This window comes from Aspergillus costaricaensis (assembly GCF_003184835.1).
Source record: "Aspergillus costaricaensis CBS 115574 unplaced genomic scaffold BO79scaffold_30, whole genome shotgun sequence".
NCBI classification, from domain to species: domain Eukaryota; kingdom Fungi; phylum Ascomycota; class Eurotiomycetes; order Eurotiales; family Aspergillaceae; genus Aspergillus; species Aspergillus costaricensis.
This window is the reverse complement of record NW_020291830.1, coordinates 338,681-361,938: the sequence shown is the minus strand read 5'-3', so window position 1 is coordinate 361,938 and position 23,258 is coordinate 338,681. Positions and strand designations below refer to the sequence as shown.

General features: G+C 51.0%; 7 protein-coding genes across 7 annotated transcripts; 4 read left to right on the top strand and 3 right to left on the bottom strand.

Annotated features, from left to right (window-relative positions):
• The first annotated feature begins 2,114 nt into the window (after positions 1-2,114).
• Positions 2,115-6,168, top strand: farA (CeGAL family transcription factor). The gene is made up of 10 exons (XM_025689278.1): positions 2,115-2,587; positions 2,784-2,808; positions 3,003-3,020; positions 3,160-3,281; positions 3,356-4,083; positions 4,151-4,223; positions 4,277-4,705; positions 4,758-4,940; positions 4,990-5,970; positions 6,051-6,168. Exons 1-10 carry the CDS (start codon positions 2,457-2,459, stop codon positions 6,097-6,099), a joined length of 2,739 nt encoding a protein of 912 aa, XP_025536531.1. The 5' UTR covers positions 2,115-2,456; the 3' UTR covers positions 6,100-6,168.
• A 704-nt stretch (positions 6,169-6,872) lies between these two features.
• BO79DRAFT_155270 (cystathionine beta-lyase STR3) lies at positions 6,873-10,175 on the top strand (the record flags this gene model as incomplete). Its single annotated transcript, XM_025678777.1, has 5 exons — positions 6,873-7,067; positions 7,165-8,212; positions 8,661-8,702; positions 9,148-9,292; positions 9,392-10,175. 5 exons carry the CDS (start codon positions 6,873-6,875, stop codon positions 10,173-10,175), a joined length of 2,214 nt encoding a protein of 737 aa, XP_025536530.1.
• Positions 10,176-11,085: 910 nt separating this feature from the next.
• Positions 11,086-13,304, bottom strand: BO79DRAFT_179027 (ferric reductase family protein; the record flags this gene model as incomplete). The annotated part of the gene is made up of 8 exons (XM_025680004.1): positions 11,086-11,141; positions 11,203-12,174; positions 12,223-12,321; positions 12,369-12,556; positions 12,603-12,666; positions 12,716-12,836; positions 12,887-13,137; positions 13,195-13,304. The coding sequence occupies 8 exons, from the start codon at positions 13,302-13,304 to the stop codon at positions 11,135-11,137; spliced, it is 1,812 nt and encodes a 603-aa protein (XP_025536529.1). The 3' UTR covers positions 11,086-11,134.
• Positions 13,305-14,086: 782 nt separating this feature from the next.
• Positions 14,087-16,068, bottom strand: BO79DRAFT_200753 (putative cysteine synthase B; the record flags this gene model as incomplete). The annotated part of the gene is made up of 3 exons (XM_025681519.1): positions 15,630-16,068; positions 14,745-15,574; positions 14,087-14,680 (listed from the first exon to the last, which is right to left on the bottom strand). Exons 1-3 carry the CDS (start codon positions 15,820-15,822, stop codon positions 14,087-14,089), a joined length of 1,617 nt encoding a protein of 538 aa, XP_025536528.1. The 5' UTR covers positions 15,823-16,068.
• Positions 16,069-16,677: 609 nt separating this feature from the next.
• BO79DRAFT_273041 (putative MFS drug transporter) lies at positions 16,678-18,907 on the top strand (the record flags this gene model as incomplete). The annotated part of the gene is made up of 8 exons (XM_025687479.1): positions 16,678-16,839; positions 16,895-17,028; positions 17,081-17,874; positions 17,949-18,138; positions 18,196-18,261; positions 18,346-18,399; positions 18,476-18,756; positions 18,903-18,907. The coding sequence occupies 8 exons, from the start codon at positions 16,678-16,680 to the stop codon at positions 18,905-18,907; spliced, it is 1,686 nt and encodes a 561-aa protein (XP_025536527.1).
• A 31-nt stretch (positions 18,908-18,938) lies between these two features.
• On the bottom strand, positions 18,939-21,588 carry BO79DRAFT_210768 (E3 ubiquitin-protein ligase). The gene has a single exon (XM_025682885.1). The coding sequence runs from the start codon at positions 21,388-21,390 to the stop codon at positions 19,195-19,197; it is 2,196 nt and encodes a 731-aa protein (XP_025536526.1). The 5' UTR covers positions 21,391-21,588; the 3' UTR covers positions 18,939-19,194.
• A 560-nt stretch (positions 21,589-22,148) lies between these two features.
• On the top strand, positions 22,149-23,145 carry BO79DRAFT_239770 (aminoglycoside phosphotransferase family protein; the record flags this gene model as incomplete). The annotated part of the gene is made up of 3 exons (XM_025684950.1): positions 22,149-22,424; positions 22,454-22,658; positions 22,712-23,145. 3 exons carry the CDS (start codon positions 22,149-22,151, stop codon positions 23,143-23,145), a joined length of 915 nt encoding a protein of 304 aa, XP_025536525.1.
• Positions 23,146-23,258: the final 113 nt, after the last annotated feature.

The window sequence follows — 23,258 nt, the reverse complement described above, 5'->3', positions numbered from 1 at the left end:
TCTTTTCTTGTTGTTACTTTGTGCCCAAAAGGGTATAGATTGCGAAGGATGGGGTGTTGGGGTTCCCATTGGTTTGATCTGGGGTTTTACTCCTGCATTAAGCTGAAGATATACACGCAATCTACTTACTTACTTGTTCCTGTGCTGTGTGAGTGTGTGTGTTTCTTGAAGGAAGCCAAGGAATTGGTACTTGGTTCTGTTGGGTCGGTGGTGAGGGTGCCAGGGATAGATTAATCCCTCATTGTGATTGTAGAGCTCATCGCTTAGCGAGTATGGCTCGTTTCGTTTGGGATTTGACAGGGTTGTTGTTGTTGTTGTTGGTGTGTGAATCTGGTGATAAGTAGTAGTACTAGTAATTGTCTAATCATCGTGGATGGGGGGATCGGTCGCCATATTTAGCACGACGGGAATTAAACCAAGATTTGCGGCCCAGATGGAGAGTCGGACCCAAAAACTGGTAGGTAAATGATTTCAGGGGAAGAAGATACTAATCATTGATGTACAGGTGGGCTAGAATCATCAGATACAATGGGTCTTTTTTACATCTTTTGCTAGTTAGTTAGTTACTCGGTGGCTGTTTCTGGCACTTGACTAATGATTCTATCCATGATTGATTATGACTGTTCTTTTTCTGACTTTCTTTGTTTTCCGGACCAGCTGCATAAGCGGGCATAAGCGACATTGTACTGAAGAAGCAGAAAGAAAACGGCCCAGACTCCACTCCACATAAGTGGAGTTGGAAAAAGAAACGTAAGAAAAGAAGCTTAAAATCCACGGGCGAATGCAGGAGTGGGAAGTTGTGCCGACATTTCCATCCCATTCCTCCCCAACTTGTGCGGTGTTTCCATTTTATAGTGGTCTCGTGAGATGTGAGTAAGTAACTTTCAGAAAGCAATGGGGGAATAATGTATCAATATGCATGTCTTGCAGAAGGGAGTGTGTCATAACTCGTAGCTACTAGCTCATCGCAGAGCCTGATATTTTCCATCTCAAAGAGCCTACTAGTAATTTGAGTTTTGCGTACTTAAGTAGTAGTACTGTAGTAGTACTATGATGCACTGGGGGATCCCCATCCAGTCGTAAGTATTTAGCCCTTCCGGGTTTAAATCGCCAGATCATGGTGGCAGGATTTCCCCTGTAAAAGCAACGAGTATCATCTGTCATGGTCTCATGATAGTGTCGGAGTTAAGCTACTGTCTAGATTTCAATCATTCAACTGCATATATCCACACCTCATTCTAGCGAGTTACCATCTATCTACCCGTCAGGGGGGGGATTACATGTACCCTCTCCAAGGTAGATACTTGGGGTTGTACCTGAACCGGGTCTAACAAGACTGAAAATAGCAGCTAGACTGACTAAAAGTCGACTGACCATCCGGATGGACCCTGGCTGGATCCCCCCCTAAGAGCCTTAGCCCGACCGTAATTTCTGGTCCAGCGACAGGGAACGAAGCAATACTAAGCAGCTTTCTCCACAGCCGACTAACTCGTTCATTATTCATTATTCTTTTCCCCCCTCCTCCTCCCCTTTACTTAGTTAGGACGGTCGAGGTACGTCCCAAACAACTGAACTCTTGACCAAGACCGTGACTGGTTGTGCGTGGGCCCCAGCAAAACCATACTTTCAGGTCTAAGACTTTCTGACGCCACCCTGCAGGGCCAGTAGGAAAAAGACGCTTGAACCGTTGCTTGCTGCTTGCTGCTGCTTGCTACTGCTGCTACTTGCTTTCTGGGGTGGTGGGATACTCCCGCCCGTTGCCATTGAGTTAGTTTCAGTTCGTTTACTAGTCTACTAGTACTACTTACTACTTTTCTTGTCGCAACACAACTTAGTGATTTAGTATCTCTCTCTCCATCAGGCACTGGTTCCTGGAGTCATCCATCACCTTCTCTTTTGAGCCCAGTATTCCCGGGAATTTTTCTCCCCTCTGCCCCTCCACATTGCCTCTCTCTCTCTCTCTCTCTCTGTCACTGTCTTTCTCCCCTGTGACCTCAGCCTTCCACTAGGCTCCATCGATCGCATCCATCGGTCGGGTGGCGCCAAATCCTCCCTCCCCTCCTCCTGCTCCCCGTCTTTCTAAGCTTGGTGCTTTACCTGTTCCGTTCCGTTCCTTCAAGTTCATCTGCCTGGCCAGTAAGCGGTTCATCAGAGAATCCCCAAACACCCAGCAAAAAAGCAAAATATCGGTCACCTCACGGCCTACTTCTCCATATTATCCATACTTGAACCTTGGTCCTCCTTCGATTCTCTTTTCCCCTTTCTCGTTTTTCCCTTTCTTTTCCTTTTGACGTATTGTTCCCTTTTTTTTTTTTCTTTATTCTTTCACTTTACTCTTTTTCGAGTCTCGACCACAAAAACTTAATTCCCAAAACCTCAAGTCGTCCCCCCCCTTGACCCTCGTCGCTCTAGACCATTTCTTTGTCGCATAGCCTCTGGATGGATACCTGGTGGCCATGAGCACGACCGAAAACCACACAGATCCATCAGCTTCCAAAACCAGCCCAGCCCCAAGTACAGCGGGCTCAACGGGCACTTCAGGTATTACTGTGCGCACGGGAGCAAACGGACATATGAGTTTCAGAAGGTGAGTGTTGACCGTTGTGGTGATTGCTTTTTTGCCCGTTTGCGCTCGCGGGGCTGTGAGTGATGAAGCCAGACTGCCTGGCGCAGAACTCCCAGAACCCGAGCGGGGGGACTACAGGACGTGAAATATGGATTCAAATTTGGTCGAGATCTTATAGAAGCTAATCTCTTTTATCTAATCGCTTTTCTCCCAATAGACAACGTGCGTCGCGTGCTTGTGAGGTACGTCTTGCTTCCTGCGAGGTCGCGTTTGTGCTGTTGAGCCTCGGCACCTCGGCTCAAACCCCAGCTTGCTTTTGCTCCTTACTCGCCGGTCGCAGGTAATGCGCCGCGCGCAAGGACAAAGACAATGCAACCACATCTCGATCTATAGGACTTTTGTTTGGCTAACATCTCATTCTCTTGCGCTTGTGAAGACATGCCATGCTCGAAAAGTGAGTCTATACCCCTTTTCCTCCGTGTAACCACCTGTCCCCACTCGGATGGATGGCCCCAGTCCTGCCCGTGCCTGGCCTGCGCCTTGTGATCGTGGACGGCTGAACAAGCTCGCTAATCACGCCACTTCATGGGTAGGTTCGCTGCGATGCTGCCAGTCTAGGGGTGCCATGCACCAACTGCGTGGCCTTTTCGATCGAGTGCAAGATCCCTACACCGAAACGCAAGAAGAACCAAACCAAGTCAAAGGAAACAAGCGGGTATGTCTCGGTCTTCCGTTCCAACGTCGGTGTCGAACTATATTGACCATGATGCTTCGTTTCTTGTTTACTAGAGGTGAGGAAGCCGAACCGAAATCGCCGCCGAGCAAACCCGAGCCACTACCAGTCGAAAGCGGGAAGGATGCCTTTGGCTATCAGAGGAATCGGATGGCTGTCGACGGTATGCCGGTCACTAGCCTCACCGAATCGCAGGCCGCTCAACAGGCTTCCCACAATTCGATGTATGCTCAATTTATGAAGCCTAAGTTTGCGCGCGCCCCGATAAAGGAAGCGGGGAGGGTGGCATATCTTGGAGAGTCGTCGAACCTGTCGCTCCTCGTCCAGGACCGCCATGGGACCACCGATGTCGTACACTACCCTCTACCCCCGAACATGGGCGGCACGCCTGCTCGGTTGACAGATCTGGATAGCTTGGAATTGGATATTCTGCACCAACGTGGCGCCTTCCTGCTGCCTCCAAAGCCACTGTGTGATGAGCTGGTTGAGGCCTACTTTAAATGGGTGGCCCCCGTTGTGCCCATCGTCAATCGCAGCCGCTTCATGCGACAGTATCGTGATCCAAAGAACCCACCATCTTTACTTCTTCTCCAAGCCATACTCCTGGCAGGTTCAAGGGTCTGCACCAATCCGCAATTGATGGACGCCAACGGCTCTACTACGCCAGCTGCCATGACATTCTATAAGAGGGCAAAGGCACTATACGATGCTAATTACGAGGACGACCGCGTCACTATTGTCCAAGCCCTGGTTCTTCTAGGCTGGTACTGGGAGGGACCTGAAGGTATGGATAGTGGCTTATGCTCATCGTATCTTTGAACTCCTTGTGTATATGTGCTAACCCGCTCTAGATGTTACGAAGAATGTCTTCTACTGGACCAGGGTGGCCATGGTCGTGGCTCAGGGTTCGGGTATGCATCGAAGGTATGCACAAGGCTGACTTGTCCTTTAATGCACATTCATTAATGGTACTACAGTGTGGAATCGTCTCAACTTACCAAGCCGGATAAGAGGCTGTGGAAACGGATCTGGTGGACCCTGTTCACAAGGGACCGATCAGTGGCTGTCGCGCTCGGCCGGCCTATCGGTATCAATACTGACGATTCGGATGTCGGGATGTTGACGGAAGACGACTTCATTGAAGATGAGATCGACATCGCGGCGGAGTATCCGCCAGACCCGGTACACGTACAATTCTTCCTTCAATATGTTAAGCTCTGCGAAATCATGGGATTGGTCCTCTCCCAGCAGTATTCCGTGGCCTCGAAATCAAGACGGATGAACGCTATGGATCTCACCCACTCCGACATGGCATTGGCAGATTGGCTCCAAAACTGCCCGAAGGAGGTGTGCTGGCAACGTCAACGGCATCACTTCTGGGCTGCTCTTCTCCATGCCAACTACTAGTGAGTCATGCAATAAGGGAATTTGTTCGGTCTCGAAACTAACCATGTTAAGCACAACACTTTGTCTCCTGCATCGAGCCCATATGCCGCCTGCATCTTCCGTTTCAAGCAATTACCGCGTAGAAGAGATGGCCTACCCTTCGCGAACCATTGCGTTCCAGGCTGCTGGAATGATCACTTCAATTGTTGAGAACCTCCAGAATCACAGCGAGATCAGATATGCGCCTGCCTTTATGTAAGTTCTTGCACCTACCATATGGTGACGTCTACTAACTCCTGCAAAGTGTCTACAGCTTGTTCTCGGCCTTGATTATGCATGTTTATCAAATGCGATCTTCCGTTCCCTCAATTGTGGCCACCTGCCAGGAACGGATTAACATCTGCATGCAAGCCCTCAAGGATGTGTCGAAGGTCTGGCTCGTAGCCAAGATGGTGCACACGCTATTTGAATCCATTCTCGGAAACAAGGTCCTAGAAGAACGCCTCCAGAAAGCCGCAGGCAAGAGACATCAGCGGGTACGGCCTGAGGCAGCCCAGCAGCCGCCTGCGAAGAAACCCGAACCCCCCAAGCGCAAGTTCGACGAGATGGAATTTGGTCTACCGAATGGAGGAGGCCCCACGCCACCGGTATCTTACGAGCGATCTCGTCCCCAAACGCCTGCAGTCACGCCCTCGAGAGAGATGCAGCCTCCGGGTCTGAACCTGCCACAAGGCTCCCCTCCAGCTCCCGGACAGCCGGGTACCTCGCGCGGCAATACGCGCCCGACGACTCCTTTCAATCAATACTCCTTGCCTGCCACGCCTCCGGATCTATTCCTTGTTACGCGTACATCACCCAATCTTTCCCCATCACTGTGGGAGAACTTTCAACCGGATCAGTTGTTCCCTGACGGCACGACGTTCTTCCCAGAATTGACGTCGCCCCAACCGAACACAGTCGACCCGCAACTGCAGATGCAGTCTCAGCTACAAGCTCAAAGCATGGACCAACGGACGATGGTGCCGCAGCAAATACCAGGACGTGGTAGTATATCCGCCGCTCAGGGCAGTCCGGAAGTCATGTCGACTCTAACCCCTGGAATGGGCCTGCCAGGCCAGCATTCACAGCAGGTGTTTGGGATAGAAAGCCAGCAGGCTTGGCCAATGCAGAATATGGACGCGACGCTGGGCGGAGCGCCTATGGACGCCGCGAGTCAGGATGACAATTGGAGCAGTAGCTCAAGGAGCGGCCCGACAGCTCCCACCACACTCAATGTGGAGGACTGGTAAGTTGGTCATGGCGGCTCAGAGCAGGGCCTCAACAATGATATGACTGTGCTAGTATACTGACTCGTGGTTCTCTCAGGTTCCAATTCTTCGGCATTAACGGTAGTTTCGGCGATCTGGCGACCTAAGCGGCGTTGTGTCTATAGCGCTTTCTATATTTGATATGGCATGGGTGGTTGTTTGATGGATATATACGGTCATAGTGGTCTAATCGTCAATATGCTGTCCAGCTAATCCTTCGGAATTCCGAAGGGTATATTGTGTTTTATATTTCAGTACAGCGAGCCTTATGTCCAGATCTCCCCGGTTGTTGGAGATGTGGATGAGTGTCATTCTTGACGGTGGGCGGTGGGATCAGGCGCAACTGGAGGATGTGCCTTACATTCATGTGTATAATGACTTTTAGTGGTAGAGCCGAAATGATGCAATGAAAATTGCAAGTAAACTTTTCATGGAATAATTTAGTTGGAATGTCAACTACTCTATACGTAACTAACTAACAGGTGATTATTAGTTATTGGCTCGATGTCTGCCTCAGGCTGTATATGAGTCAGCAATGAGACTGTTCCCACTTGGGCCTAGCGGATGACGACATCGCAGGGCGGGCGGTTCAGCCAATGACAAGACGCGGGATCTGGGGCCAGCTTTACCGACTCGGGCAACCGTCGATGCTGACTACTCCTGGGGGATGACTCTTCTGGGGAAGATAATAATTTCGCCTTTTCCATACCAGAATCTCCTGTTATCCCATCAATCTTTGGCAATTTCATTCTGCTTTTTGCCATTGTCATCTCTCTTTTGTCCAATCCCACCTGTTGTCATATCCGGTGGTGACCCTCCCTTCTTTCCGACCCCTTTCTCACACCCTTGACCATCTCCCCGCTGTTCCGTCCCCGCAGCGATGTCGGCCGCAGGATCAAGTAGTGATGCCGCGGTGAAGAAGGCTTTCCCTCGGGTTGACCTCGAGGGTCACGACCTTCCTCCCTCCCCCGCCCCTTCGAGCCCCCATGGTGGCCGTCGCTATAACATTGCTACGGAGCTGGTATATACGGAGGGAAATGACCAGTACAATGCTAGCAGCGTTCCCATCTACCAGGTACCGATTAATTCCCCGTGATGCCTCATTGCCCGGGTGTCAACCATGCAAAGACACAACTTGAACGGGAAGACAGGGCTAATTGATACTTTTGTAGAGCGCTACATTCAAACAGACCTCCGGTGGTGGAGGCGGCGAATATGATTACACTCGCTCCGGAAACCCGACCCGGACACATTTGGAGCGTCACCTCGCCAAGATCATGTCCGCCCAGCGGGCTCTCGTCGTGTCCTCTGGTATGGCTGCATTGGATGTGATTACCCGCCTGCTTCGTCCTGGCGACGAAGTTGTGACCGGTGATGACCTCTACGGTGGCACCAACCGTCTTCTGAAGTACCTGTCCACGAACGGTGGCATCATCGTCCACCATGTTGATACTACAGTGCCGGAGAAAGTGCGCGAGGTTCTGACTTCGAAGACGGCGATGGTTCTGCTGGAGACGCCGACCAACCCGCTCATCAAGATCGTGGATATTCCTCAGATTGCTGCCGCCGCCCACGAAGCGAACCCTAACTGCGTCGTTTCGGTCGACAACACCATGATGTCGCCTCTCCTGCTGAACCCTCTCGAACTCGGTGCCGATATCGTGTATGAGAGTGGTACCAAGTACCTTTCCGGTCACCACGACCTTATGGCGGGTGTGCTCGCCGTCAACGACCTGTCTCTCGGCGAACGCCTTTACTTCACAATCAACGCGTCCGGCTGCGGTCTGTCGCCTTTCGACTCGTGGCTGCTGCTGCGTGGAGTGAAGACACTCAAGGTTCGGATGGATCAGCAGCAGAGCAACGCCCAGCGCATTGCCGATTTCCTGGAAACCCATGGCTTCAAGGTGCGGTACCCTGGTCTGCGGTCGCACCCGCAGTATGAGCTGCACCACTCGATGGCTCGGGGATCGGGAGCCGTGCTCTCGTTCGAGACCGGTGACGTGGGTGTCAGTGAGCGAATTGTTGAGAGCGCCAAGCTGTGGGCCATCAGTGTCAGCTTTGGCTGTGTCAACAGTTTGATCAGTATGCCATGCCGCATGAGCCACGCCAGTATTGATGAGAAGACGAGACGGGAGCGCGCCATGCCTGAGGATCTGATCCGGCTCTGCGTGGGTATTGAAGATGCGGATGATCTTATTGATGACTTGCGACGGGCGGTAAGTTTGTCTTTTTCTCTCAAATGGGGTGATTGATCACTTTGAGCTAATATTGGATGCAGCTGGTGCAAGCTGGTGCTGTCAATGTCACGCTGGACGACTTCCAGGCGAACTCGTCCAACTAAGCTACGTATGCATAACACGCGCGCGACTGATGGATTGTGCAAGTTCTTCCTGTAATTGAGGCATTGATTGAGTGCTACGGTCACGATTATAAGAGACGATCATTTGGGCGTTCAGGAGCATTAAATAATGAGTGTAGTAAAAACTTTTTGGGGAATGAAACAACTATATTATCTGCAACATCTACATTGTAATATTGTCATGTCGGTGGATCGTTTATCCCGGGAATGGCAGGGAACCGTTTATCCGGGAATGGTGATGGCCTCAAAAACCAGGGATCCGTCGGCAGTTTGGCGGAAAGATCGGCCGGCATCGGAGGCAATCCCGAGGGCGTTGCAAAAGCTGGACCAATCATTGGCCGGACACTTCTCGTCCGCCTGCAATCCGATCAAATAATGAGTCGCTGTCGCGATGGATCTGATCTCTCGCTCACTCGCTCTTACTTATGTATGTCGGGCGCGAGACTAACAAACTCCGAGCTCTTTTTTTCTTTTGCAATGGACCTGTAATCCCGTCGGGCTCCCGTGCCTTAATCCCTCGTTTTGGACTGCGAACCTGTTCGCCATCCCCAAACCCCCGATAATCTCACTCATCCGCCCTCCCCGGCAATTGTCTTCTCCTGCGCTGGTCTGGATGACGTTAATCGAGCTGTCGTTGTAACCTCCTTCTCTTCACCCCGGGCGATCCTTATCTCGGCCCTGGACTTGCTCGTTCTTTCTGTCTTTTCTTCCTTTTGCTTGTCTCTTTCACTTCTCCTTTGATCGCATCCCCGACCGGTGAAACATACCATGCCTCGGAACGCGCTCTCCTCCGAAGCGCCTCTCCCCATGTCCGCCATCACGGAGCAGTCCATCTCGTCGGATTGGAATACCAACCGTTTAGGTGCGCGACTGGGAGTCGATGTCGCCAGTGCGGCGACTGCAGGTGCCTTGACATGTCCTGTCATCACCGTCATTGATCGGTATGTTAGCTACAAACTACCCTCGATGCATCCTCATGTAATGAAAAGAGAAACGGAGATAAGGAATAGAAAGCTAACGAGATCAATTCTTTGAACAAGCGCGATCATCGAAAAAGCAGCCAAGGGCGTCCCCATCCGCCAGACCATCACATCCTGCTTCCGATCCATGTTCACACAACCGGGGAGCTTCTTCCTCAGCACCCCATTCCTCCTTATCTACACCCTCTACACATCCACCTACCTCACCGCGAACACCATTGACACCTTCACCTCCACCGTGCGCGATAAGCCCTTCTCGACCGTCTTTCCCGGTACCGCCAAATTCCTCACCACCACCGCCGTGAACATGGGTATTTGCGTATATAAGGACGCCAGATTTGCGCGCATCTTTGGTGCAAAACCCTCTCCTGCTGCAGCGACATCTGGAGCGCCACAACCCGCTTCCAGATCTACATCCACATCTACCCCAGCCTCCTGCCACCCCTCCGGCGCCGCCAAAGTCCCCAATATCTCCTACGGTCTTTTCTGTCTCCGCGACAGCATCACCATCTTCGCCTCCTTCAACATCCCCGCCCTCGTCGCTCCCTCCATCCCAGACTCCATCGCCTCCACACCCGGAATGAAATCCGCTCTCGCGCAATTTTCCTGTCCGGCTTTGATGCAGTTCGCGAGCACGCCTATGCACCTGCTCGGATTGGATCTATATAACCGGCAACCGCCGGGCGGGTTGGGATGGCGTGAGCGCGCCTCGCGCATCAGACGCGACTATATCCCCAGTTGCTTTGCGCGCATGGGCAAGATCGTTCCGGCGTATGGTGTTGGTGGTGTGGTGAATGTGCGGATGAGAGCTTCATTGATGGAGTATTTGGAGGGCAAGAATTAAACCGCTTACTTTCTTACTTGTTTGCGACGACGTTGATGATGATACTATCCCCCCTTTACAAGATCCAGTTTATGATCCTTGGATCTTTCATGAGGGGAGTGGGCTACTTACAGTGCATATATGCAACACGTGACATATACTTATAGACTGAAGCAGAGAGGCATATGCTCTGCTCTGTTCTGTTCTGTTTTGTTCTGTTTTGTTCTGCTTGACTGTTATATCTCTCTGCTTTCCTATACTACACTACACTCTACTCTCCACTCATAGAGTCAGTCAGTCACGGGTCCGGCGCCTATTCGTTGATACCTATGTTTTTCTTTCCTTTTCGAATCATCGGTGTTCCATGTGTGTGTTCCTTGTTCTGTTCGGGTTATAGATTTAGAGAATCTGACTTACTAGCTAATGTCTGGTTTTGGATGATTATGAGATGAGATGTACTTGATTTGTCTGTGTTATATGATTGATAGCCTGGGCTATCTAGATCTTCTATCACTTGGTATTATGTCGATCGATCAGATCTGACTTTGGGCAATTGAGGAACTTAGTGGTTTAGATTAGATGGATCGAATTGGATTGGATTGGATTGAAGCCAAATAAAATGAGATATATACTAGTATATGATTCATTCGTAGGTACAAGTAAGTAGTATCCCTTCTACTTAGTATTATATCTGTTTGGAGTCAAGTCTAGAGTGGAATTCGTAAGGGTAACTAAGTGGTGGAAGGTTTCATATGGATACTATATTTTTAGTGGGTAATTGAGGGTATTAAGGTACAATATGTAAGTATATGCTGGAATAACGAGCAAAGAGGGAGGAGGAAGGGGGGGTAGTATCACACAAGAAGCAAAGATGAAAGATCAAAGATGGAAAAAAAGTCAAACTAGGTACAAGCAAATGTATAAAAAGAAGCGGAGCATGAAGTACTCAGGTCGAAATGCTATACGCAAGAAATATAATATTACCACCTATTGAAGATTGGTTAATTTAGATCTTTAATCGCTTCAGCAGAGTGAAGGAGGGACTCACGAGAATGATTCCGTATGCAAATAGACTTCCTCCACGGTGCTACCCTTCTTCAGAACTTGACCCTGCGCTTCTGCAGCTGCGTTTCTCACGTCGCGGATCATGGACCCCGGGCCACAGGTAAAGATTGCGATACGCTTTGACGTGTTGGATGTAGTGCGGGCTGCGATAATCCCTGGTATGTCTGGTCGGTTCCCCATTTGAACAACCGTATCTGCAATGTCCACCTGCGATGAGACTGAGTCGACGGAATCCCCAGGTTGTCTCTTTTCTACTGAGTCTGGGATCAGGGGCGATCCCGAAGCTGGGGTGGACAAGAGGGTGTCCTTCGTTGTGACGTGAATGGAAAGGGAGATCTTGTCGCTTGAGACGTTGTAGGCTGCAAGGTAGGCTTTGATTTGCTCCCGATACCAGTCTGCGAGGGCAGCGGTGCGGGTTGCAAAATGTACTTGTATTGTTGCGGTGGGCTGTTGCTGTTGATGAGTCCGCAGGGCTTCCTCGAGGATGGCCAGGGAGAAGCCACCGCCAGTTCCTCCAGTAATTAAGACATAAGTGTCAAATCGGGCGAAATTGACGGATTCGGAAATCCCGCCATATGGGCCTTCGAGGAGCACTGTCTCAGATGAGTTCGGCTTTTCGAGAGCCGTGTTTCCCAGACTGGCTGTTAGTCCGCGGCGCGGCTTGACGTAGAAGATGATTTCAGGGGCTTTGCCGGTTGTCTCGAAGTCCTGGTAGAGGGAGCAGATGGTGAAGGGGTGAGCGCTGAGACAGTGGATGCCTTGCTGGAGGCTGAGGAATCGGACGAAAACGTGTTGGCCTGGGCGCCAGGCCATGATTGTTGGAATGCGGATCCGGACGAGGCCGCAGGGGAGGTGTTCGATTGTAGCTGTGTGGCGGCCATGCATGAAGTAGGTGCGAATGTTGGATATCCATAAGCTGAGGATGTAGATTGCTCCTGCGGAGATGAAGTAGTCCCTGATATGGTGAGCGGGATCCATGGTGTGGTAGTCTAGGGGAGCCTACCATGAAGACAAGCGGAAGTCACAGTGCAAGAAGAAAAATACGATGAATACCAGAGCGGCAAGAAAATGAGTGGCTTTGAAGAACTCGTAGAATCGGTTCCTGTAAGGGTCAGTTTGAGTTGATTATTTAGTTTGAAATGGGCTGACCTGATGGCTGGCAACGACATGAATGTCAGATATGCCTGCGGAATTAGAGCGGCAACCCCAGTCCAGTATGTAACCTCCGTCTTCCACTGGTCGACCATATCGCCTTGATCAATATGGTAGATAATGAAAGGAAAGGTGTGGACGAGCGCCAGGACAAACATAGCATAACTCGTCCAGTGATGAAACACCTGGGCATGGTTAGCGTTTATCTTGCCACATTAATGATACACATACTTGAAGCTTTTCGTGGGGCACGCCGGTCAAGGTTGAGATAAAGTTAGCTTTTGCGCTCAATGCTCTGCTTGGGTCAGTCATCAGTCATATTGTTGTCGATTGGAGTGGCCTACAAGACAAATGGTAGCAGAGCCAGGGCCATCCATCCACTTCTCGTCGCAATTGGCGGGCTACCTCCATAGGAGACCGTTTCTGTATTGGGCCAGTAGTAAGGCTGCGGTCCCAGTGTCATGGCTTGATATAGTCAGTCAAGGGCTATAGTGTTTGAGAGTCGAGAAACCAACCCAAGAAGAATACTACTCCAGTCGACACCAGGAGAATAACCCCCAGCGACGAGGTGCTAGAGTGCAGCACGGGTATTTGGAAGCATCGGTAGGCAAGATATCTTCCCACTGTCGTTGATCGTCGCCATATTGTAGTCCTCTTGAAGGACTGCGGACCATACTTGGAAATAAGATGCAGAATGGAGAAAACACCAACAGTAGCACATAGAAAGTATATAGTATTCAAAGCATAGACGTGGTCGGATTGATACCTGTAAATGAAGACACGATGAACATGGAGTCAATTATATGGGAGCATTGAGGCGTACCAGTATCTCCAATGTGCGTCACGATAGGCACACTGCTCTGGGGTCAAGGTGCAGTGATCAGCCCGGGAAGAATGTAGCATAACCGGCTGGTCCAGCCATGGCGGCCCCATGTTGAGGAAAGGTTAGTGAGCAGAGACACCAGTCTGCAGAACTGGATATGATGACGCTTTCTGTATGCACTTCTTACATCCACAACGTGGTCCAGGAGTAAGGTCAAGAGAATGATCCATGTAAGGGCCATGTGTCTCAAGTGTTGAGTTTTGTAGGATCGAGCAGGGGAGCCTAGATACAGGGCGATGCAACAGCATGATTCAGCTGCTTCGCGTGCCTTGACAACCATCATCCACGGTACGGAACACCAGACCCTTTCCCCAGTGTCGTAGCAGCAGCTTCACCTGGCAACATGATGCTGCCCTGTAACAGCGGGTTGCTCATTGGCTGAGGATTGCTCACAATTGAGCACATTTCTCCGGTTAGCGTGGAATGCATACGCATGCGGGCCGTGTTTGGGGTCAATCTGCTCGGTGTGCTTAGCATGCATGACCTTTCAATCTGACTAACGGAATGAATGGGAAATTACGATGTACTTTCTTGCTGACTCCATCATCTCATAGCTCATCTATGTATAGGCTGGCTGGTGAGCAAGTTTGCGCAGGATATGGAGCAGTCTGCAAATAAATGGATACTTGACGCATCTAGATAGTTTCTAACCCTATGCGGAAGGGAGAGGGCATAACGGTGGAGAAGCAGAATTAGTAATAATAAACTAACTTTGGAATAACCATAGAATGAGGAGCTGAGATATCATCATCGAGTAGGTACATGAAGAAGAAGAGAGTAAATCGATTGAAACGATGAGATGCAACCTTATCGTTTGCATCCCTCATTCGGTCTAGCGTGGGTCCGTGACCACCACTGCGGCTTCTACTGCTGCAGCAACAACTGCGTCTTCTGCTGCTGCATCCACGGCCTCTACTGTTGCGGTGGCTGCTTTGCCCATCTTGTTCGACTCCACCCCATTGCTGCTTCCCCACAGCAAATGATCTTTCAGCGCTTGATATCCTCCGCGGAGACTGACCGCTGCTATCCCCTTGGCCCGCAATACACTACTGGCTACCCGCGCGGTATCCCCATGGTAGCAGAGCATTAGCACCTGTTGGCCACTCAACTTGCCAAGCACATCTGCATTGCTGAATAACGCTTCCAACTCCAGCCACTGTGCCTCCAGTACGTCTGCGTCGCTGAATGGCTTGGCTGTATGAGAGTCGAGACTGTGCAGGGGAATGTTTACCGATCCCGGGAGATGCCAAGTGCCAAAGTCTCCCGCGGTCCTCAAATCCAACACACAGTGCAGAGGCCGGAGCACCATGGCGCTCAAGGGATGGGTTGAAAAGCATTGGGGTATTTCGTAATAGTCGGTGAACAGAACCACAGGACTTCTTTCCCAGCTCTCATCATACCGGTAGAGATCAACGCCAACGAGGTTCTACAAGAACAACAGTCAGCATACCCGAGCTCCTCAATTCAATATACGTAGCTCGCCGACCCACCTGATTACGAATGGGAGGAAACCTCTCGGGCCCTAGTTTCTCGAAATAGTCGCCAACGTATTGATAGGGCAGATCGAAGCATAAGAAGACACAGTGGATCGAACCATCTGGTCCCGCTAGTTGTCGCAAGGTGCCAGCCTTCTTGTGTTTCTCCAGCATCTGATAAAGTCCCTTCAAACTCAAACCGGATGACGGCCCACAGACGACCCCTTCGCGACACAAGTCCAAGGATAACGAGAACGCGTCATATGAACTGACTTCTTCGTGCACGTCCAGCGCTTCCCTCCAGGGAAACTCCTGTACCTGCATCAGGGCAAATGTCCGTGGTCCTGGAACCCGGTCCCCGGGTGCAGTGCACACTCCAAGCCGAAGCACAGATGGCTTGATTTCTTTGAAGTAGGTCCCTAATCCCGTCATCGTCCCCGATGTCCCCATCCCGGCACAGAGCACGTTGATCTCTGGTAATTGCTTGAATATCTGAGGGCCAGTCCAGCGGATGTGCGCATGCCAATTGTCGTCATTGTCATACTGGTTGGGGTTAACAATCTCCTCAGACCCCATGGCCATCGCCCGAGCAGTCTGGATGCCTCCGCGTTCATCTAACGGGTCAGGTTGAGATGGGCCACCGAACAGGGTGACATCCAGCCCGAAGAACTGCATCATCCGTAACTTAGTCTCGGTGGATTTGTTACTCAGGAAAGCCCTGGTGTCGCTAATACCATGCATCAATCGAGCGAGCATAGACATCGAGATGACTGTGGAACCTGAGCTGAATTCCACGATTGTTTTGGTCTTGCCAGGCACCACGGTTTTTTCGAGCAGGTTCATCGCTTGTTCCGTCAGTGCCAGGGCCAGGCACAGGGGAACTATTGAGGGCCAACATACCTGGTATGGCTTTCACGTTGTTTGCCGGGTGCATTGTCATCATTTTGGCATAGATCCGTACCCCATCTTGGTGGAACGGATTCAATCGATCGGGCAGCTCCACCAGAGGTAACGGAGGCTGGCAATCCGGATCAAAGTACTTCTTGAGCGCATCCGGTCCAAAGTACACATTGTGCTCGTTAATGTTGGCCATTATGTCAGAATATCAGTGTTGACGGGAGTATTGACCGCAATATTGAGCCAACAATCACCCAGGGACGGGAGCATCAAATTATACGGCCCTGCTACAGAAACATGCAGCCACCCTCCCACGCGCGAGATGCGCTCTTTCCGGCGTGATCTTCGCATTCGGCGCATCGCTAGCGTCTCACTGAGCTTGGTTTGATGCACATCTCAGGGCCGCTTCAGGAAGGTCCGTGTCTCACGTTGGGCACTTGGTCAAGGGAGTGGATTGGATTGGACTCCTATTCGTTGGAGACTGGCGCAAATGTGCTCAGATTGACGTTCTACGTATGCCTCTTGTTCAAGTAATCGAAGTTACTCTGAAAACAGCTCCGGACTCAAGGTCGTTGGACTCAACTTCGCTATACTGGGTTCTTACGCTCCGCGGCCTATCCTCTGATGACGGAACCCAACATTCCAAGGTTGTCATATGTAATAGCACCATGTCTAGGAAGAGGGGTACCTCAAAAGATCCACAAGTCACAACGGCATAGTAGTTGCAACCTTATACGAAAGCACGAGGGCATTTGCGTTGATTTAGACGATCCTTTCCCTTTTAGCCCTAACCGGCGAGGAGGTGGCCCTGACACGCAAGGAGCCATCCACTGCATGTACCTCTTTGCACCGTAATATTGTCGCTGCCGAGTTAGCCCTCCTCCTTGAGTCAATTTCACTTCACGGTCTTAGTTGTTTTATTACAAATCCTCGCTTGTAAGCCTATAGCGCCTTAGAATTATCTAGGCTCAGTCTTGTCAACTGACCCTTTCGTTACTCCTGGATAGGCTCGCGCCCTCGTCTCAGGACATTGACCTCAGCGAGAGATAAAATGCCTGCGACTTCAATTGAGGATGAAGTCAAGCATGATAATCCATCGAGTGTCTCTCGAGATGTTGCCACCGACTCTAGCGGAGACAAGAGCAGACCAGCGGCATCACCGCCCTTCTTTAACGAGCAGACGAACTATGTGCCATTGAGCACTATCATCACGGTATCTTCCATCACATGGACGCGCGACTATCAACGATCTATCTAACTTGCCGCAGATATTCCTAGCATGCTCGACAGTTGACCTAGTAGCGGTTATGGACCAGACCACTCTAGCCGGGAGTTTATCCATAATCGGCAATACATTGGACGCCAGCAATAAAACCTCGTGGATATCAGGAGGATATTTCCTGTACGTCCAGCCCAGGAACCAGACATGACTCTTAAGTACTAACCCAATGCAGAACATCAACCTGCTTCCAACTTCTATACGGGCGACTCTCTGACATCTGGTCCCGAAAATACGTCCTATACGTAGGCCTCGCCATCATGTTCTTCGGTTCTCTAGCATCATCTCTAGCACAGACCGCCACGCAACTTATCATCTTCCGCGCCTTCACCGGCATGGGGGGCGGCGGAATCACGTCCATCGCACAGATGATAGTCAGTGATGTGGTACCACTCCGCGAGCGAGGTAAATATCAAGGCATCCTCGGCGCCGTAATAGCCATCGCCAACGGCATCGGCCCTGTGATTGGCGGTGCTCTATCCCCGATCTCCCACAACTCGTGGAGATGGATCTTCCGGCTTATGCTGCCGCTCACGGCGATTTCAATTCTTGCGGTGATGTTCTTCATGCCGTTGCGGAAAGTCACCGGTGACTGGAAAGCGAAGCTGAAAGCCGTCGATTTTTTCGGCGTGTTTCTAGCACTCGGAGGCACAGCGGTACTTATGCTCGGATTGACCTGGGGCGGTGGCGAGTATGTCTGGAAATCGGCACACATTATAGCGACGCTCGTCGTGGGGTTTGCTGTCTGTGTGGCGTTTGTCCTATGGGAATGGAAGGGGCATCCGTATCCGCTGATACCTATGCATATATTCAAATCGCGCATTGTGAATGGAGCCTGTCTGACTATGTTCATCAATGGGTGGAATATCATAGTCATGCTGTATTACATCCCGACCTTCTATCAACTTGTGTTCAATTACTCCACTACCAAAGCTGGCGCAATGGTTTTACCCATCACATTATTGCAAAGTATGTTGCCTCGCCCTATCTACCATCCCTCTACTTTCCTATCCCACGCTCACACTAAACCCAAACTGCACCAGCCCTAAGCAGCACCCTCTCTGGCCTAGTCGTCCACTGGGTGGGCCGATATCGCGAATCCATCCTCATCGGCTGGATGATCTGGGCCATCGGACTAGGCCTGATGTCGACCCTAAACGAGACATCCAACCTAGGGAAGCAGATAGGTTACGGCCTACTGACAGGTATAGGTTCAGGAAACACATTACAGCCGTGAGACTGCCCCTCCACATCCTATAACAACCCACATACCAACCTGACCCACTGCAGTGCCCTAATCGCCGTGCAAGCCGGCGTCGCCAGACGAGACATGGCCATCGTAACCTCATTCCGAAAGTAAGTAACATCCATCCTTCCAAACCCCCCTCTTAAACCCCTCTTATCCCCCACCACTAACACCTCCACCCCCGAAAAAAACAGCTTCATCCGCAACCTAGGCGGCACCCTCGGCCTCGCTGTATCCGGCACAATCATGTACGTATATACCCCCCTACCCACCAACCCACCTACCTACCTCCTATTTGATCGAACTAACCGAAAGAAACGTTAGAAACAACCTCCTCTCCACCACCATCAACACCCTGCACCTAACCACATCCCAGAAACAATCCTTCCTCGCTAGCCCATCCAATTACCTATCGAAACTCCCCGAAGACGAAGCAGCGACAGTTCGTGCGCTGCTTATCCCCGCGTACAAAGACGGCTTCAGGATCGTGTTCACGGTGAATGCGGCGCTCGCGGCATTGGCGTTTCTCTTGGCGGTTGGGTTGATGCCGCAGGTGGGGTTGGAGAGGGCGGATGATGAGAGGTTGAAGGAGGAGGGGAGGAGAGGTGAGCAGAGAGGAGATGGGGGGGGATTAGTAGAATTCTTATGCTGGGTACTAAGATGGAGGGTATAAATGTAATTGGTGACGGGGGTGCGTGGGAGGCTATTTCTCGTGCTAGTGGGTTTAGTAGAGGAGCATCAAATCAAATAGACTAGAGTGAAGTGAAAAGTCATTCTTGGAAAGCCATTCATTTAAGAAGAAGTAGTAGTGTAACACCCGGAAAAGTTGAAAGCAGGTCGTTGATCATGTTCATCATCATCAAGCCAGTCCAATCCAATCAATCTAGCTAGCTATGCTGCAGCAACATCAATTTAACCAATCAATCAATCGTTCAATCGTTCAATCTGCTGTATGATTCTCTTAGACCAGCTGAATCAACAATGCCCGAAACACCCCGAGACGCCCAACACAGAAGGGGGAAAAAAAAAAGAAGAAGAGGGGGCTAAAATTCATCAATCACTAGGACTCGTTCCACAACCCAGTCTACCAACGTCTGTCCCTCTATTCGCCATCGTCCATCCCGCCACACCTCATCCAGCCAGTAACTCATGCCCTTGCCGTGATGGTGAAGGATCAACCCTCCATTGCCGCGGCGTTTACCCTCCGCTTTTGAGAAATCATTGTTCACGCGAAGAGTCCCGATGCCCACACCGGTCGTGCCTTGACGAGCGTGCCATTCGCGTTCGGCTTTCTCGCCGGCACGACGCGCCACGGCTTCTTCATCTTCGTCTTGGTAGAGCTCGCATTTGTTGCATTCCGTACAGCGCGAGCCGGGATCAATGCGGAAGTGCTCGCAGAAGTGCTTGTAGCCTTCCATTTCTTCGAATTCGTCGTCGTTGCCGGCTTCTTGTTCGTCGTTGATGGCGTCCGGTCCGACCGCCGGATCGACATTCTCAACGAGGTTGGCACGACGGCGTGGTCGAAGTCGTCCTAGTCGGTTTGCAGACTTGATCGGAGAACCAAGAGCCTTGCGGCAGAGGTAGCACATGGAATAGCCGCAGACGCAGGTCAGTTTGTTGCAGCCGGAGGATTTGACGAATGAGAGGCCGCAGCGCGGACAGGTGCGCTTGACAGCTGCAGTGCGAGCGGCCTCGACGGTGGCCCGGAGGTCGAGGAGAAGCGGTTCATGGCACACGTGAGGGTCACGCCATGGTTTCTGGCAGGTGATGCAGCTGACGCGTCCGCATGCGGGGTGCGCGCAGGTGAATTTCTTGGGTCGGGTTTTGAGGCAGAGGTTGAGGAGAGCGTTTTGGAAGATGATGAACACAGCAGAAGAGTTGACAAAATAAAGAATCGCTAGAGGAATGATAAGTAAGGGTATCAAGTCGAGTAAGAAGATGGTGATCAGAAGCGTAGAGAGGAACCCGTCGCGACGAAAGCGCCAAACAAGGCCTTGAGCAGACGGGTGGTAAACCGGATCAACTTCGGCGTACGAGCAAAACGGACACCGAATGAGCTTCAGCTGGGACTTGAGCAGAACCTCGGAGGAAAGGCGCGTCTCGAATTTCGTGTAGGTCTCAGGTCCGGCCTTGTCAAGCAGGATAGCCTGCTTGACGATCGCTGGGTCCAAGGTCCCGGGGCAACTGTCGTGATCGAACGGCGCCAAACATTTCAACGTTGACTTTTCCACATCAACCGATTTACCCCAGCCTTGACCGAACAGAGCCTCATGGATGGTTCGCCGGATGCAGCCATAGCAAATAATGTGCGTATTGTCCGAGCATGTTGAGATTTGCTCAAAAGTCACGTCGTCCAAACAGCACTCGCACTCATAAACAGCATCAGCCTCCTTGGCTTCTGTATCGTTCAGCTCCTCCGCCAACTTCTGGTCTCTATCAAGTCTCTCCTCCCGCCTGGTTCGAAGTAGGGGTGCCAGCAAGGCCCGATACAGCTCCCGGTCCAGCTCCGGGCACTCCGTCTTCTTCAGCCGCGGGATCATGTCACCATCCGGCTGACGCTGCCACACGATGAGTGGATGCTCGTTCTTATCTTTACCGCGCTTGAACGAAGGGAGAATGCTGTTGAAGGTCGCACGCCAGGTCCTCCGGGAAAGATCTTGCAGAGTCGGACGGGCTCGCAGATAAGAGAAGTTCACTTCAGCCAGTACTGCCTCCACCGTACTCTTGCTCAGACCATTAAACTCCTTCGTGAGAGCCGCCTTCACGGCAGCTTTATATTCGTTTGTCCGGAATAGCTCATCAGGCGGAACTGCATGCTCATGTCCGGTATGTTGTTGTTGTAGATCATCTTTGCCATCTTCTTCCGTTCCCCCAGTCCCAGCTGGCACGTTCCATCGCCCGGCTACCCACTCCTCTTTGTGACGTAGCAACTGCTCGACGCAGACATGGAGACGGCTCTGCCCATCGAACCGGACCAGGAGCTCTCGGAAGACTTCGATACGAATATCGGGAAAGATTCGAGCTAGGGTCTGCAGAGCCTGGTTTAGCTCCTCTTGTTCTCGTTTCTGTTCCTCGGAGGGAATATTCGAGGCGGCGAGGGAGCGAGATCGGGAGGTGATGCCGAAAGGATTATTGCGGAGAGCCTCGCTGATGGTTGTAGAGTTCCTGCTGTCGCTGGCACGAAGCGCGGAGGAGGTGGTGGATCTAGAAAAGCTAGGGACAGATAGGGAGAGCACCATCGTTGCACTGACGGAGGGGCGCAAGACCGAGCTTGCTACATGATCGTCGGAGGGTAGACGGGAAGGCGTCTGGCCAGAAGGAAGGGTATCTGGCGGGCGAACTTAATTCCAGCTTAGTGTCGGGAAGCCAGCGAGATGGTAGAAGACGGCGTGGGATGGGGGCGTGGGGGAAGGGAAAGATGATGGGGTGATCAGTTGGATGGGAAGATGGGAAGATGGGAAGATGATGGGAAGCGGAATGATGGAATGAATCAATCGGGAGGAGTTGACTTCCGTGACTTTACTCCAAATGATCCAATCACGGGACTGGTTCAATGCTCCACCCAACACTTTCTCCGAATATACTTCAACTAATTATGTACAAGGATGTATTGATAGCATAACGATGAGGCTATGCTGCATCCTAATTATCCGCTCCTGATCTGACAGCTTGAGGCTGATTTTGACTGGTAAGATAATTGTTGGCCCAAGAATATTCACAGGCTTGACTAGGGGACTCTTACACGATACATACTTGGCGTGTACTATTGGGATGACATATTCCTGGAATACTCATGTTCGAAAGGGAATGAAATTACCCTTATCATTCGAAATAAACACACATTTCTTTTATCCAAGTTTATCGTTCCTCTAAATGGATGCCTGGCATAAGCACCTACTGGTGCCTGATCCAGCCTATCCTCCCGTACTCTATGGAATCAAAGTAATACAACCCACCACAACAGCTTCCAACCACCCCAATCACCCCATCATACATAATGACATCTAAGAACAAGAGCGTGCGACTCACACCATCCATGATTCCCGACCTTCCCAACTACGATGTTAAAGAATCATCTTTCTTCACAGAATGGGAACAATTACCTACCCCGGAAGAAGTGCAAGCACAAGCCAAAACCCAGCATCTCGCTGGAATACATCCAGATCGACGGAAAGACTATTCCACCGACTCATTTCATACTAGACCACCGCCCGTCCTATCTGAAGAAATGAACATGCTTGTTAAGTGGGGAATGTCTCTCCCGAAGCTTACTGTCTATGTGCTATCCATCAATATCTCAAGGACCATGTCCCCGTCCCCGAGGTATATGGATGGCGCACTGAAGGGGAGGTGATATACATCTACATGGAGTATGTAAAGGGAAAGACTTTGGAGCAAGCATGGGATGTCATGGAAGAGGAAGATAAAACAAGCATCTGTCATGAGCTGAGAATAATCTGCGATCGCCTTCGTCAGCTCGAACAGGACCCGGAGGATACATTCGTCGGTACAGACATTGATTCGATCTATCCTGTGGGATATTGACCATTCTCATCATAGGCAACATCGCGCAAAAACCCATCTACGATAGAACCTTCAGCATCAATCACCTGCATGAAGCAGGTCCATTCCCCACCGTCCGCCAATTCCACGACTGGTTCACATTTCTTCCCCGGCGACGAATGTCAGATCCATACTCTGTGCCTATAGAACCATATCGCTATGGTCTTCCGGACAACTGTGCCATCAAATTCACCCATGGCGATCTCCATCGCAGTAACATCCTCGTTACGTCTTCCCCTCCATACCGGGTAAAGGCAATCATCGACTGGGAGCAATCCGGCTGGCTGCCTGCATACTGGGAAGTGCGCAAAGCGCAGATGTCAGCTTGGAGTGGTGAGGAATGGGCATCTGTCTATCTTCCCATGGTTCTGGATGGATTTGAAAATACTGAGGATTCATGGTGGTGGTATGTAGCCGCTTTGGGACCTTGAGTATTTTGTTTCACTTGATGCATATACATTAGTAAATCTAGCTGAGTTAATAGCAATAAACAGACAGACAGACTACTTATCTATGTCTATCACCAACAAGCTATTAACTGGAT